At 48.0% G+C, this 13844-nt stretch overlaps 1 protein-coding gene across 2 annotated transcripts in view; it reads right to left on the bottom strand.

The window, feature by feature from the left end:
• HDAC3 (histone deacetylase 3) overlaps positions 1 to 12714 on the bottom strand; it is a 153646-nt gene extending 140932 nt beyond the window's left edge. Inside the window, exons 1-2 of one of the 2 annotated variants that reach the window (XM_075342248.1) lie at positions 12563 to 12714; positions 2221 to 2303 (exon numbers count right to left, since the gene is read on the bottom strand). In XM_075342248.1, the coding sequence (XP_075198363.1) occupies positions 2221 to 2303; positions 12563 to 12617 (138 nt within the window). In that variant the 5' untranslated portion in view covers positions 12618 to 12714. The remainder of the gene's footprint in view (positions 1 to 2220; positions 2304 to 12562) is intronic. The other variant, XM_075342249.1, reaches the window with a different exon arrangement.
• Positions 12715 to 13844: the final 1130 nt, after the last annotated feature.

Genomic DNA, 13844 nt, shown 5'->3' with positions numbered 1-13844 from the left:
ACCCTCCGCCTCGTCCTCCAGAGAGTCCTCAAGCTGGGAACCCGAGCAGCGTGAGGAAGTCGTGGAAGATTCCAAGCGAGCCCGCTTAGCTGGTCTGGGACTGTGGTCCGTGGAGGAGTCCTCCACGTGAGACCTAGGGTCCACCCCGGCCGGGGTGTACCGAGAGGGACCTGGAGGCGCCGATCTATCAGGGTCCGGGGCCTGTGTAAGGACCGGTCTGGACTGCAGGGTTTCCAGCAACTTGGCAGACCATTTGTCCATAAACTGAGCCATGGATAGTGAGAGTGACTCAGAGCTTTTCAGCAAAAACTGTAAACTCTGTCGCTGCCACCTGGACAGTGGAAGCAGGGGTTCTGCCTGAGCCGAGGGGCCCACTAGTGACCGAGGCTCCGGCTGAGCAAGCGTAACAGGGGTCGAGCATTGCTCACAGTGAGGGTAGGTGGAACCCGCAGGTAGCATGGCCCTACAAGAGGTACATGTCGCAAAAAAGCCCTGTGCTTTAGTGCCCTTGCTCCTTGTGGCCGACATGCTGTTGTGTCCTAAGAGCGTGATCACTGAGGGTATATAGAAAAAAGGGTATACAGCCCGGCCGAACAGAATAAGTATATATATATACACGTATCTATACCGGCACCCAAGGGGACCAACACAGAGTGACCGGTGCAGGCTTACCGACCACTACAAGCGGGGTGTGTGCGCTCCAGATTCCCTGCCTGGTCTCCCAGAGCTGCAGAGCTGTTCTCTGTGATTCTCCACCGGCAGAATGTCCTAAAGATGGCTGCCGGAGCTCTCAGGGGAGGAGTGAAGCCATGGGCGGCGTTAGGAAAAGTGCGGGAATCTGGGGTCCCCACAGTGATCAGTGAGGGGGGAGGGAGCATACAGGATGCCCCTGCCCTCACATCCGACGTCAGGTCGGCTGTCCCGCCCCTATCTCTGATAGACAGGCCCGGGGGCGGGAGTTTTGCCACTAGGCCGCGATGAAGCTGGGGACTAAATTTAATACCGCGGCCGACAAGCAGGTGCGGTCGTCGCGGTAGTCCCCGGTCCTCACAATTCAGCAGCCAGTTGCGGCGTCCGGGAACCAGGCGCTCCATACACAGTCCCCATGGGGACACAGAGTACCTCGTGTTGCAGGGCCCTGTCCCTGAAGATAGATAAGCTCCTGTCCAGCAGATTCCACACTGGGGCTGCGGAGGGAGCACGGTCCCAGAACCTGGATGACCGCTTCGGATCCCACTTCTACCAGAGCCCGCAGGGATGGAGAAGGAAACACGGCATGAGGCTCGTACCCGCAATGGGTACCTCAACCTTAACAGCACCGCCGACTTAGTGGGGTGAGAAGGGAGCATGCCGGGGGCCCCGTGGGGGCCCTCTTTTCTTCCAACCGATACAATCAGCAGCTGCTGCTGACTAAAATGGAGATGTGTGAGTGGATGTGTGCCTCCTTCCACACAAAGCATAAAACTGAGGAGCCTGTGAGGCACGGGAGGGTGTATAGGCAGAGGGGAGGGGTTACACTTTTGAGTGTAATACTTTGTGTGGCCTCCGGAGGCAGAAGCTATACACCCAATTGTATGGGTCTCCCAATGGAGCGACAAAGAAAAGCACAAGTTAAAACTTTTGCACCATTTAAAAAAAACAAAAAAAAAAAAAAAAAGACAGTAATAATAATAATAATAATAATAATAATAATAATAATAATAATAATAAAACATTTGTTATTGTTGCATTTGTAGAAGTCTGCTCTACCAAAATATAAAATAATCTGATTGGTAAACAGTAACGATAACAAAAAAACAAAAAAACAAAAAATCAATTCATCAGACAAAAGTAACTATTGTTTTTAACCCCATTTCAAAATTTGTCACGTTTGGGATCTGCATAATCGTACTGACCTGAGAATCTCATTGTCAGGTCAAGTCAACTGTATAGTGAGTGTGCTAAATAAAAAAAAAAAAATTGTGGAATTGCACTTTGTTTTTTTCCCACAATTTCAACACACAGAGTTTTTTTCCCCCAGTACATTATTTGGTAGCATGAATGGTGTCATTCAAAAGTACACGTCATCCTGCAAAACACAAGCCCTTGGATGCAGGGGGGGGGAATAAACGAAAAATCGTCTTTGGGTGAAGGGGCTAAAGAAAATTTCGAAGACATAAGATTGATTGTTTCATTATCATAAATAGACAAACAAAAAGCAATCATGCACATTATACTTACAATCATCTTTTTATACAGTCCATAGTGGAGAACTAAGCTGTGAGTGAGAGCCAGGCGGTGGGGCTTCATCGGGTGACCCGTGCCTAAAGATTATTGATAGAGGCCATTAGGGTATAAAGCTTTTCAGAACAAGGTGTGACGGTTGTTTTGATATAAAACCACAATGTGTGAGTGGCCTAAATATTCCTGGACGGCGAGCCTGATCTACATGGTCCATTAGGTGGTTCTAGAAGTGCGCGGTGCCAATAATGTCCCATCACCCACCTGTCTACCATAAACACTTCTTGGTAGGCGCGGGGGGTTGTGACGTCATCAGTCCCACTCACGTCCGATAATTGAGCAGCTTTTGCCGGTGCCAGGTAGCCCCTTTAATACAGGCCCAACAGTTATCCAGGAGACACACTTCAATGATGCTTTTCAATGCACTCCTGCTCCTACACTTTCGTCACTAGAAAAATGTATGTGCAGAGCTTACAACAAGTGCAGCTATACTTAACAGGGGTTGTGCCTCGTACCTACTCTGTTTTATTGGGGATCGGAGAGATATAAATACTAAGATACAAGACTCACAAAATGTTAGGGATATTTGGCTTTTGGGAGAAATTTATGTAAGACGTAAGCCGTTCACACTACAGTGATATTTTATCATGAAAGTCGGGGATTTAGGTAGAAGCATGAAATGGTGATTACTTCATCTCAAGCTAGTTATTGAAACAAAAGTAACGACAGTGGTGGGTATAACCCCCAAAATGTCAACGTCTCAACTTGTCATGTGGCCTTGAGCATCAATTACAACTGACATCGACGTCTCCTGCTGGTCACAAGTGGAGCTATTATCTGCGGAGGCGTCCCACTCTTCTTGAAGGTCAACCCTCAGGTCATTGAGGTTCTGGGGTACATAGTTACGGCTTCTACACAGTGACTAAGCTTATCCATAGGTTTTCTATGGGATTCAGGTCTGCAGAAAGTGCAGGCCGCTCCATTTGAGGGACCCAGTCTCCAGCAGCTATTCACTAATGATGCAACCTCAATTATCTGGAGCATTGTCATCCATGAAGACGAAATTAGGCCTGTGTTGTTCATGCAGAGGCACAATGACTGGATTAATTAAGTTATTCAAGTAGTAGGGGCTTGTCAATGCACCATTAACAACGTGTAGGGCCATTCTGTATTGACCAGACACACCTGCCCACACTAACACCACCACCATGAAAGGCTCGTCTGGTGATAACATTGGCTGATGCACAGCGCTCTCCTTGAAGTCTACAACAATGTGGCAGCCATCAGTGCGAATCGGTTTTCATCAGTGAACAGTTCTGAGGGCCAATGGTCGCTTGTCCAGCAAGACAATGACGCCTGTGTCTGGTGGTCAGGTACACTACCTTGCAAGTTGTCTAGCACACAGACCACGCTGATGTAAACAGTTTTGAATGGTCTGACGTGACGCTAAAGCGGGATTCACACGGTACAATCTATCGTGCGACTGTACGAGCGATCGTACCCGCCCCCGACGTTTGTGCGTCACGGACAATTAGTTGCCCGTGGCGCACAAAGTCGTTAAACCACCGTCACACGTACTTACATGCTGAGCGACCTTGCTGTGGGCGGCGTAGATCCACTTCCTCAAGGGGGAGGGACGTTCGGCGTCACAGCGACGTCACACAGCGGCCAGCCAATAGAAGCGGAGGGGTGGAGATGAGCGGGACGTAAACATCCCGCCCACCTCCTTCCTTCAGCATTGCCGGCGGGAGCCACGGGACGCAGGTAAGCTGTGTTCATCGTTCCCGGGTTGTCACACGGAGCGATGTGTGCTACAACGGGTACGATGAACAACTGGCACAAAGTAGAATAAACGATTTTTTTAAAAATATGAGTGACCTGTACACGATTCGCGATTCGGAACCGATTTGCGATCGTTTACAGACGCTCATAGGTGTCATACGGGACGACGTCACAAGCGATGCCGGATGTGAGTCATGAAAACCGTTACCCCAACGACATATCGCACTATAGATCGTCTCGTGTGATGCCCGCATTAGACTCTCACCTCCCTTAAATGAGCCTGGAGTTGTGTGGCATTCATCATCCGGTTCCGATGGGCATTGTTCACAATGAAGCGAACATCAGTGTGGGATATGGCCAAAGGATGTCCACTTCTATGTCTTTCTGTGACTCTTCCAGTCTCTCTGTATATCTGTTGCAACCTGCTGATGACAATCTAAGCAGTGGCCACTTCTGTTTGAGAACATCCTGCTTGAAATCTCGCATTGGCAAGGTAATGGTGATCATTTGTTAGGTGTCATCTTGGTCTACTGTTTAAATACCAATGCTAATCTAAGCCTTACATTTATTGGGTGATTCATTGATCAAATACCTGTTGGGAATTTTGCTATCAAGCTCCTTGTTAGAGAACAGAAAGTTGTGTAAAAAAAATATTGAAAACACTGAACAGTTTGACATGTGCGTTCAGAAGTTTAGAGGTCACATTAAGTTCTCCTGAACAGGTTGGAGGGCATTTTAGGGTAAACCTAAAATTTCACCCGAAAGCCAAATATCCCTAACTTTTACTGAGTAGTGTATGTCTCGGATGCCAAGAAGTGTGTGCATAGGAATATACTACTCTACGTAACCCATGCACGATACCCACTGGACAGATGTCTTACCCAGAATGCAGCTACCCCTCTACTATCACTAAGGACAACCCCTTGAATGAGAAGGTAGCAGCACGGTGGCTCAGTGATTTGCACTGTATGGAGGCTCAGTGGTTAGCTTTGCAGCACTGGGGTTCTGGGTTCAAATCCCACCAAGGACAACATCTGCAAGGAGTCTGTGTGTTCTCCCCATGTTTGTGTGGGTCTCCTCCAATTTTCACCAACACTCCAAAGACTTACTGATCGGGATTGTGAATTGTATCTGTAAAGCGCTGCTGAATTAATAGAATATAAGCAACTAAAATAAATGAATGAATACTTGTGCAGAACTCTCCTGCCTGTGGGTGGCGATCAGAGGGATAATATCAGGTATAACCATAGCTCTTAACTATCCCATTGTGCCGATTTGAGGGCTCAGTCCCGCTGTCCCGGCAGTCAGGGCTTTTGTCCCAACTTCCTCTCACCTCTATTCTTTGTTGACTTTGTAGCTCCTCCACGGACGGTTGGCCCATATTCCTCTGCAGATAAATTAAATAAACAATTCTCTTCTCTGGTCTCACATGAACTCCTTGTCCGTAGGCGGCAGCTCTACCAATGAGCTACAGCCCCAGACAGGGAGATAGGAAATCGTGTTATACTTAACCTGTCAGCAGGTAGTGAACCGAGAAAAGGATTATACAAGTACATAGAGATACATCTGTAATTAGCAGTGTATTTCAATGTACCTATATTTTAGAAGAGAAGAAATAATCAGATTGGTTTGTTCCTATAAAATTGAAAAAAAAAAAAACAAAACGCAAAACTTGAAATTTCCTTCTAAATGCAAAAAATTCATTTTCTCATTTTTTTGTCACTGTCCCTGGCGCTTAAACAGACAACCTCTATAATTTCAGGCAGCAGCTAAACAATTGAGCCACAGGGTCTGATGATGTCACAGGGAGAGTTATTTTTAATCTTGAAGCTGTGTTGCAGCCTCTGACTCCACAGGCAGATTATACAGGTACATAGTGATTCATTGTGGTGTATTTCTATGTCCCTGTATTCTAGAGGGAGAATAAAAGTTTGTTCTCCCTATTAAATTTCTAAAAAGTAATTAAAAAAAAAAAAGAATTAAAGTAATGACATTTTAATGTGCTATTAAGAGGAAAAAAAATAAATATCACAAAACAGCAAATAACATGGACACATTTGGTGTCCCTGTAATTGTAATGAACTGTACAATACAACGATCAAAATATTCACGATTATTGGAAAATGGTGTAAAAACATGGCAGGATTGATTATTTCTCTCTATTAAACCCATAAAAAAAAATGTAAATGCTGAGGCCGTGTTTACACATTGCATAAATGCTTCGTTTTATTCTGCTGCAAGTGTCCATATTACAAGACAATAACAATCTTGATTATTGCGTTTTTATTTCTTTCATGCATTTCCCCCCCTATTTGATGGTTTTTTTGGGCAGATGTGATTCTGTGGTTTTAGTGCTTTTTGAATACTATAGAAAAGCTTTGATTCCACACTTAAAAATAGTGTTTTTTTTATTTTATCTACCTGCATTTTTGCAGGCTTTACAAATAAACCTAAAAAATCCCTCACACCACTACAACACCAGAACCGCACAGTTCAGCAGGGTCATTAGATGCACAGCAGGCGAAGGTTTCATTAAGTCAGACCCACTTTGCTTAGATATTTAGTCTGTGTTCACATGTAGTATAAATACTATGTTTTTTTCTGCACAGAAATTCTGCTGTGTTTATGTATCCAAGCAAAGTGGATATGATTTCATGAAAACTTCCCCAGTGTGTCTAAAGATGCCGCCGAACTCTGCGGATTTGGTACTTTTTTTTTTTTTTTCCCCTCTGGGAGGTTTCTATATGGAGCCTTAAAGGGAACCTGAGCAGTTCTGGGTGCATATTGCTAATCTCTGCCTAACTGTCCCTGTATACACTAGCATAGATAAAGAGATCTTTAAAAAAAGGATTTCTAAAGTGTGCTTTACACGCTGCGACATCGCTAACGATATATCGTCGGGGTCACGTCGTTAGTGACGCACATCCGGCGCTGTTACTGACATCGCAGCGTGTGACACCAAGGAGCGACAATCAACGATCACAAAAACGTCCAAAATCGTTGTTCATTGACACGTCGCTCCTTTTCATAATATCGTTGCTGCTGCGTGTACGATGTTGTTTGTCGTTACTGCGGCAACACACATCGCTACATGTGACACCGCAGGAACGACGAACATCTCCTTACCTGCCTCCACCGGCAATGCAGAAGGAAGGAGGTGGGCGGGGTGTTACGTCCCGCTCATCTCCGCTCCTCTGCTTCTATTGGACGGCTGCCGTGTGACGTTGCTGTGACGCCACACGAACCGCCCCCTTAGAAAGGAGGCGGATCGCTGGCCGAGCGACGTCGCAGGGAAGGTAAGTCCGTGTGACGGATGTAAGCGATGTTGTGCACCACGGGCAGTGATTTGCCCATGTCGCACAACCAAAGGGGGCGGGTACACTCAATAGCGAGATCGCAGCGTGTAAAGTACTCTTAAGGCTATGTGTGCACTAGAAAGTGCCTTTTTCTTAAGGAAAATCCAGACCCTCTTAACACTAGAACTACTGGACTCGTGACACCTATATAGAAATACATGGTGCAAAGTAGTCAAAATGACTACCTCAGTAGTTCTAGTGTTAAAGAATCCCACATCCGCGGTAAAAAAACGCACCGAAATCCGCATGTGGTTTTACCGCGGATTTTCTGCAGGTTGGTCCCTGCGGATTTTTATCATTATCTATGGCAAAAAACGCAGGTACCTGCAGAAAAGAAGTGACATGCTCATTAATTCCGCAGCAGAAAATCCGCGGGTATAAAAAAAAAAAAACGCAGTGTGCGCACAGCATTTTTTAAAACCCATAGGATTTGCTGGGGAATGACTGCAGCTATGTTAGACACATTTTCTGCAGCAAATCCGCGGCAAAATCCGCAGTGTGCGCACAGGACCTGTAGATTCTTTATAATATGAAAATGAGGCCAGGGACTTACTTCCCCCGACTTGTCCACCCTCTTAGCATAGTAACCCACCCAGAGAGGCGTGCTAACATGCTACCCAATGCAGAGTCACCAGCAGTGACGCGCGTACCTGTGTCCGCTGATCAGAAGTCATTGTGGTCATGCACGTTATGAAGCCAAGTGTACGCATTCCGGCTTCAGCCAGGTCTAGTGCTCATGACCAGAAGTGCTGGGGATTTCTGAACAGCGGAGACAGCAGAGACAGGTACGCACGTCACCGCTGGCTGGCAATGCTGCATTAAGTAGCATGTTAGCACAGCCCTTTGGGCTTACTACCATGCTAAGAGGGCGGACTAGTCGCTGGCCTCATTAGCATACCAAAAACGATCTTTAGAAAACCTTTTCTAAAGACCTCTTTATCTATGCTAGTGTATACAGGGACGGTTAGGCAGGGATTAGCAATATACACCCAGAACTGCTTGTGGTGCTGAGTGCATATTGCACCTGACAGGTTCCCTTTAAAAACAAACTGCAGTTACTTTTTTTAGGCTCTGTGCGTACTGGAAAATGGAATTGTCTCAAGAAAATTCCGCAGGTATTGAAAGATTACCGCACCAGCGGTAAAAAACTGCGGCAAACCGCACCTGAAAACCGCATGCGGTTTGCCACGGTTTTACCGCGGTATTGTTCACGGTATTGCCGCGTGCGGGTTGGTACATGTGCTTTATTGCATTCAATGCAATAAAGCACATTGAAAAAAAAAATAAATAATTTCCTTCTGAGATAGATAGTAGATAGATAGATAGATAAATAGACAGAAGAATAGATAGAGGGATAGATAGATAGAGGACAGACCGCTGCATTTCTCACGGTCGGTAGTGAGTTCACATTACCGGCCGTGGGAAATGCTGTCACGCTGCGAGGCTGCATTCAGCGCTGTGTGTCAGTCGCGGCTGGATGTAAGCATCGCAGGACGTGGATTACGTCGGAGCGGTGTGTTTCGGGGGGGGGTTAATAAAAAGGGTGAACGAGGCTTATTTGTGTTTTATTTAAAATAAAGGATTTTTCGGTGTATGTGTTTTTTCACTTTACTTACGGGTTGATCATGTCAGCTGTCTCAGACGCTGCCATGATCAAGCCTGGACTTAGTGGCGGCGATCTACCGCCATTAACTCCTTGTATTACCCTGACTGCCACTACATCACGGCACCAGGAAGAGCTGGGGACACTCCGGTACTGCCGCATAATGCATGAGACAGTGCCGGGGCAGCTGCGGCTGATATTCTCGGCTGCGGGAGGTGGGAGGGAGGCGGGGGACATTAACCCTGCCCCTCGCCCTCCCCAACCTGAGAATACCGGGCCGCCGCTGTGTGCTTACCTCGGCTGGAAGGTAAAAATACAGCGGAGCCCACGTGTTTTGTTTTCTATATTTCCGTTTGCTTTCTATGTGTGTTCTATATGTCTGTGTTCTATGTCTGTGTCTGTGATCTGTGTGTGTTTACTCTCTGCTCCGCTTCCTCTTCCTGTCATAATGACATCACTTCCCTGCAAAACCGCAGGCAAGCGATGTATATTACCGCAGGTAAACCGCGAAATATCGCAGGGAATAACGCAGGAAAACGCAGTGAACCGCACAGAATTTGCTGCCTGCGTTATTCCCTGCGGGATGTCATGATTACATTGGAGTCAATGGAGTGAAATCCCGCAGCGACGTGCGGAAAAGATGTGACATGCAATGGTTTTTGCTGCGGGAATCCTACAGCAAAACATGCAGCTGTCAAATTCCGCCTAGTGCGCACAGGATTTTTTTTTCCCATAGGTTTTGCTGGTGAATCACTGCAGAGATGTTATGAACATTTCCTGCAGCGAAACATGCAGCAAAACCGCAGGAAATCCGCGGCAAAAACCGGTAAGTGCGCACAGGGCCTTAAAGGGAATCAACCAGCAGGTTTTTCCCATATAAAGTACAGGCACTACGATTATGGATCTAATCATACATTCAGTTTAGAGATTGGATGTTTGATAACAGAAAAAAAAAAAAATGTTATCAAAAGGTCTATAAATTACATCATTGGTTGAGTGGCATGCGCAAGAACCTACCCACATAGTCCTGCCTCGCTGCGCACGCCACTCAACCAATGCACTCATTTCTGGACCTTTGATAACATTTATTTTGCAATCAAACATTCAATCTCTAAACTGAAGCTGTGATTAGATTCACCATCCTAGCTCCAGTATGGCACCACCTGTACTATATATGGGAAAATCCTGCTGGTTCCCTTTAAACTTTTATATACTATTAATAAAATTTAAAAAAAAAAACACAAAATCATGGCTTCACATCTGCACCAAAAAACACATCAAATAAGGGGGGAAAAGGTATAAACCGTACTGCAAAAATCAGAGATTGTTATTGTAGCTTTGTACATAGTGTTTATGCATTGTGTAAACACAGCCTTACAGACACATAAAGCCTGATGTGATATAGTGAAGCTTATATAAAGAGGAGGCTGCTCCAACTGTGAATAAATGAACAAAAAAATATAAGGTCCCAAGTAGAGATGAGCAGGACGCACAGATGATGTTGCACAATCAAAATAATAAAAATCTGCATTGGGAACACTGGAAGGTAAGAGATTCACAGCCTCCCATCAAGCCACCGGGGACTACAGACCAGAACGTTGGACCGGAGTCCCACCCGTCCTAGATTTAACAGGACAGTACCGAACTTGGCTCCATGTCCCACCGCCCCCAGACATGGCTCCTCGTCCTGGGACATCTGCTAAAATGTCCCTCACTGCCACCACCTCTGACATCTCCTCTTGACAGGTCAGAAATAAGTGACAAATGGGTGTGATTAGGGGGCATCCCCAAAATTTGTCACTATGCATTTCGCACACTTTGTCCCTCTGTCTGTTCTTCCACAGTTGGAGGTATAGTATAGAGACCAATGCAGAGAACAGGATGAGAATCCGGGCTCCAATTCTATTCTATGGGAGATCTCTGACTCCTGCTCATCTCTCCTACACACAATACAGAGGGCTGCTCCCCAGCCGGCACCATGACATGGGGTGCACACACAGAGGGGCACACATTGTACTGACTGCACCCGACACCATAACATGTGGCACATATTGTGCTGGCTGCACTCGATACTATGAGCCGGTAGTGACAAAACACACACAGGGACACTGCTGGTACCATGACATGGGGGACACACTGTGTTGTCTGCACCTGGCACCATGACTTGGGGCGCGCGCGCACACACACACACACACACACACACACACACACACTTCTGTCTGCACCCGGCACCATGACATGAGGCGCGCACACACACACAATGCTGTCTCCACCCGGCACCATGACATGGGGCACACACACACACACACACACACAGTGCTGTCTGCACCCGGCACCATGACATGAGGCGCACAAACACACACTGTGCTGTCTCCACCCGGCACCATGACATGAGACGCACACACACACAGTGCTGTCTCCACCCGGCACCATGACATGGGGCACACACACACACACACACACACACACACACACACACAGTGCTGTCTGCACCCGGCACCATGACATGAGGCGCACAAACACACACTGTGTTGTCTGCACCTGGCACCATGACATGGGGCGCGCACACACACACACACACACACACACACACACACACAGTGCTGTCTGCACCCGGCACCATGACATGAGGCGCACACACACACAGTGCTGTCTCCACCCGGCACCATGACATGGGGCACACGCACACACACACACACACACACAGTGCTGTCTGCACCCGGCACCATGACATGAGGCGCACAAACACACACAGTGCTGTCTGCACCCGGCACCATGACATGAGGCGCACACACACACAGTGCTGTCTCCACCCGGCACCATGACATGGGGCACACGCACACACACACACACACACACACACACACACACACACACACACAGTGCTGTCTGCACCCGGCACCATGACATGAGGCGCACAAACACACACACACACTGTGCTGTCTGCACCCGGCACCATGACATGGGGCACACACACACACACTGTGCTGTCTGCACCCGGCACCATGACATGGGGCACACACACACACACTGTGCTGTCTGCACCCGGCACCATGACATGGGGCACACACACACACACACACACACACTGTGCTGTCTGCACCCGGCACCATGACATGGGGCACACACACACACACACACACACACACACACACACACACACACACTGTGCTGTCTGCACCCGGCACCATGACATGGGGCACACACAGGGACACTGTGCTGTCTGCACCCGGCACCATGACATGGGGCGCACACTGTGCTGTCTGCACCCGGCACCATGACATGGGGCGCACACAGGGACACTGTGCTGTCTGCACCCGGCACCATGACATGGGGCACACACAGGGACACTGTGCTGTCTGCACCCGGCACCATGACATGGGGCGCACACTGTGCTGTCTGCACCCGGCACCATGACATGGGGCGCACACTGTGCTGTCTGCACCCGGCACCATGACATGGGGCGCACACTGTGCTGTCTGCACCCGGCACCATGACATGGGGCACACACAGGGACACTGTGCTGTCTGCACCCGGCACTATGAGCCGGTAGTGACACACAGTGACGCCGGCACACACCCTTCACACCGCGAGGTCTCACCATAGTGAAAGTTTCCCACATCCGGGTCGTAGAAGTACGCCACTGTTTTCGCCATTTCTGCGACTAAATATAATATTAATCAGTCACCAAGTTATGAAGCAGAATGGAAAAAAAATCCACTTCCGCCAGCGCACCGGAACTGCGTCATCGTGAGCGCGCCAGCGGCACCGCCCACTGCACTGCGCGTCACTAGTTACTAGGTGGAACCCTCTCTTCTCTTTGGCGCCGTCTAGTGGCTCAGCCGTGTACACGCGGTTTGCAGGGTTCTCGGCGGTAATTTCTAGAACGTGATACGGAATTTCTCCTGTCACGTCTGCAGAAAAAAGAGCGCGGCGCTGTGTGCACACGGAGGGCTGTCCACCCACAATGGAGGCTCAGCAGCAACGGCATAAAATGCGGGTGCAGGACCCTAGAGAGACCTGAGTGCACCAAAACTGATAGAGGAAACGAGGCGGCTCTGCAGCTCTACATGACGCCTCGTTCAGACGTCAGGAATTTTCCGCTTGCTAAAAAATGGTCTAAGTGTCATCCCCATGTTTAATCCTATCCCTGTCAGTGATTTTCTCTTATGGCAAATGTATAAACGTGCCCCGCATGGGGCGGTCAGCGTCAGCGATGTCACTGGTGTGGACTGTGACGCGGATCACAAACGGATTTTTTTTTTACACAATCTATAATAACTGCGACCATGTGACCAGCCACAGAATATAATAGATACGGGGCGATGGAGGGAGTGTATGTGTCACAACGGACGGCTGAAGGGGGCCGCGGAAAAAACAAACAAAAACACCCACCGTATAAATGTGATGGTTTTGTTCCAATTGGAAGAAGGATCAGTCCTGAGGCTGCGGCTGAAACCGCATAGGTGGAGAAAGCAAAGGCTGATTGTCAACTTTGGTGCAGGACTACTGCCTGGCTGTATCTATCTATCATCTGTCCCTCTATCATCTATCTGTCCCTCTATCATCTATCTGTCCCTCTAAGGGGTACTTTGCACACTACGACATTGCAGGTGCGATGTCGGTGGGGTCAAATCGAAAGTGACGCACATCCGGCGTCGCTGTCGACATCGGAGTATGTGAATCCTTTTTACTACGATTAACGAGTGCAAAAGCGTCAAAATCATATGATTGGTGTAGCGTCGGTCATTTCCATAATTTCGGAAGGACCGATGTTACGATGTTGTTCCTCGTTCCTGCGGCAGCACACATCGCTGTGTGTGAAGCCGCAGGAGCGAGGAACATCGCCTTACCTGCGTCCCGGCTGCAATGCGGAAGGAAGG

This window comes from Anomaloglossus baeobatrachus, chromosome 4 (genome assembly GCF_048569485.1).
Source record: "Anomaloglossus baeobatrachus isolate aAnoBae1 chromosome 4, aAnoBae1.hap1, whole genome shotgun sequence".
NCBI lineage: Eukaryota > Metazoa > Chordata > Amphibia > Anura > Aromobatidae > Anomaloglossus > Anomaloglossus baeobatrachus.
This window is presented reverse-complemented; position numbering and strand designations above follow the sequence as displayed.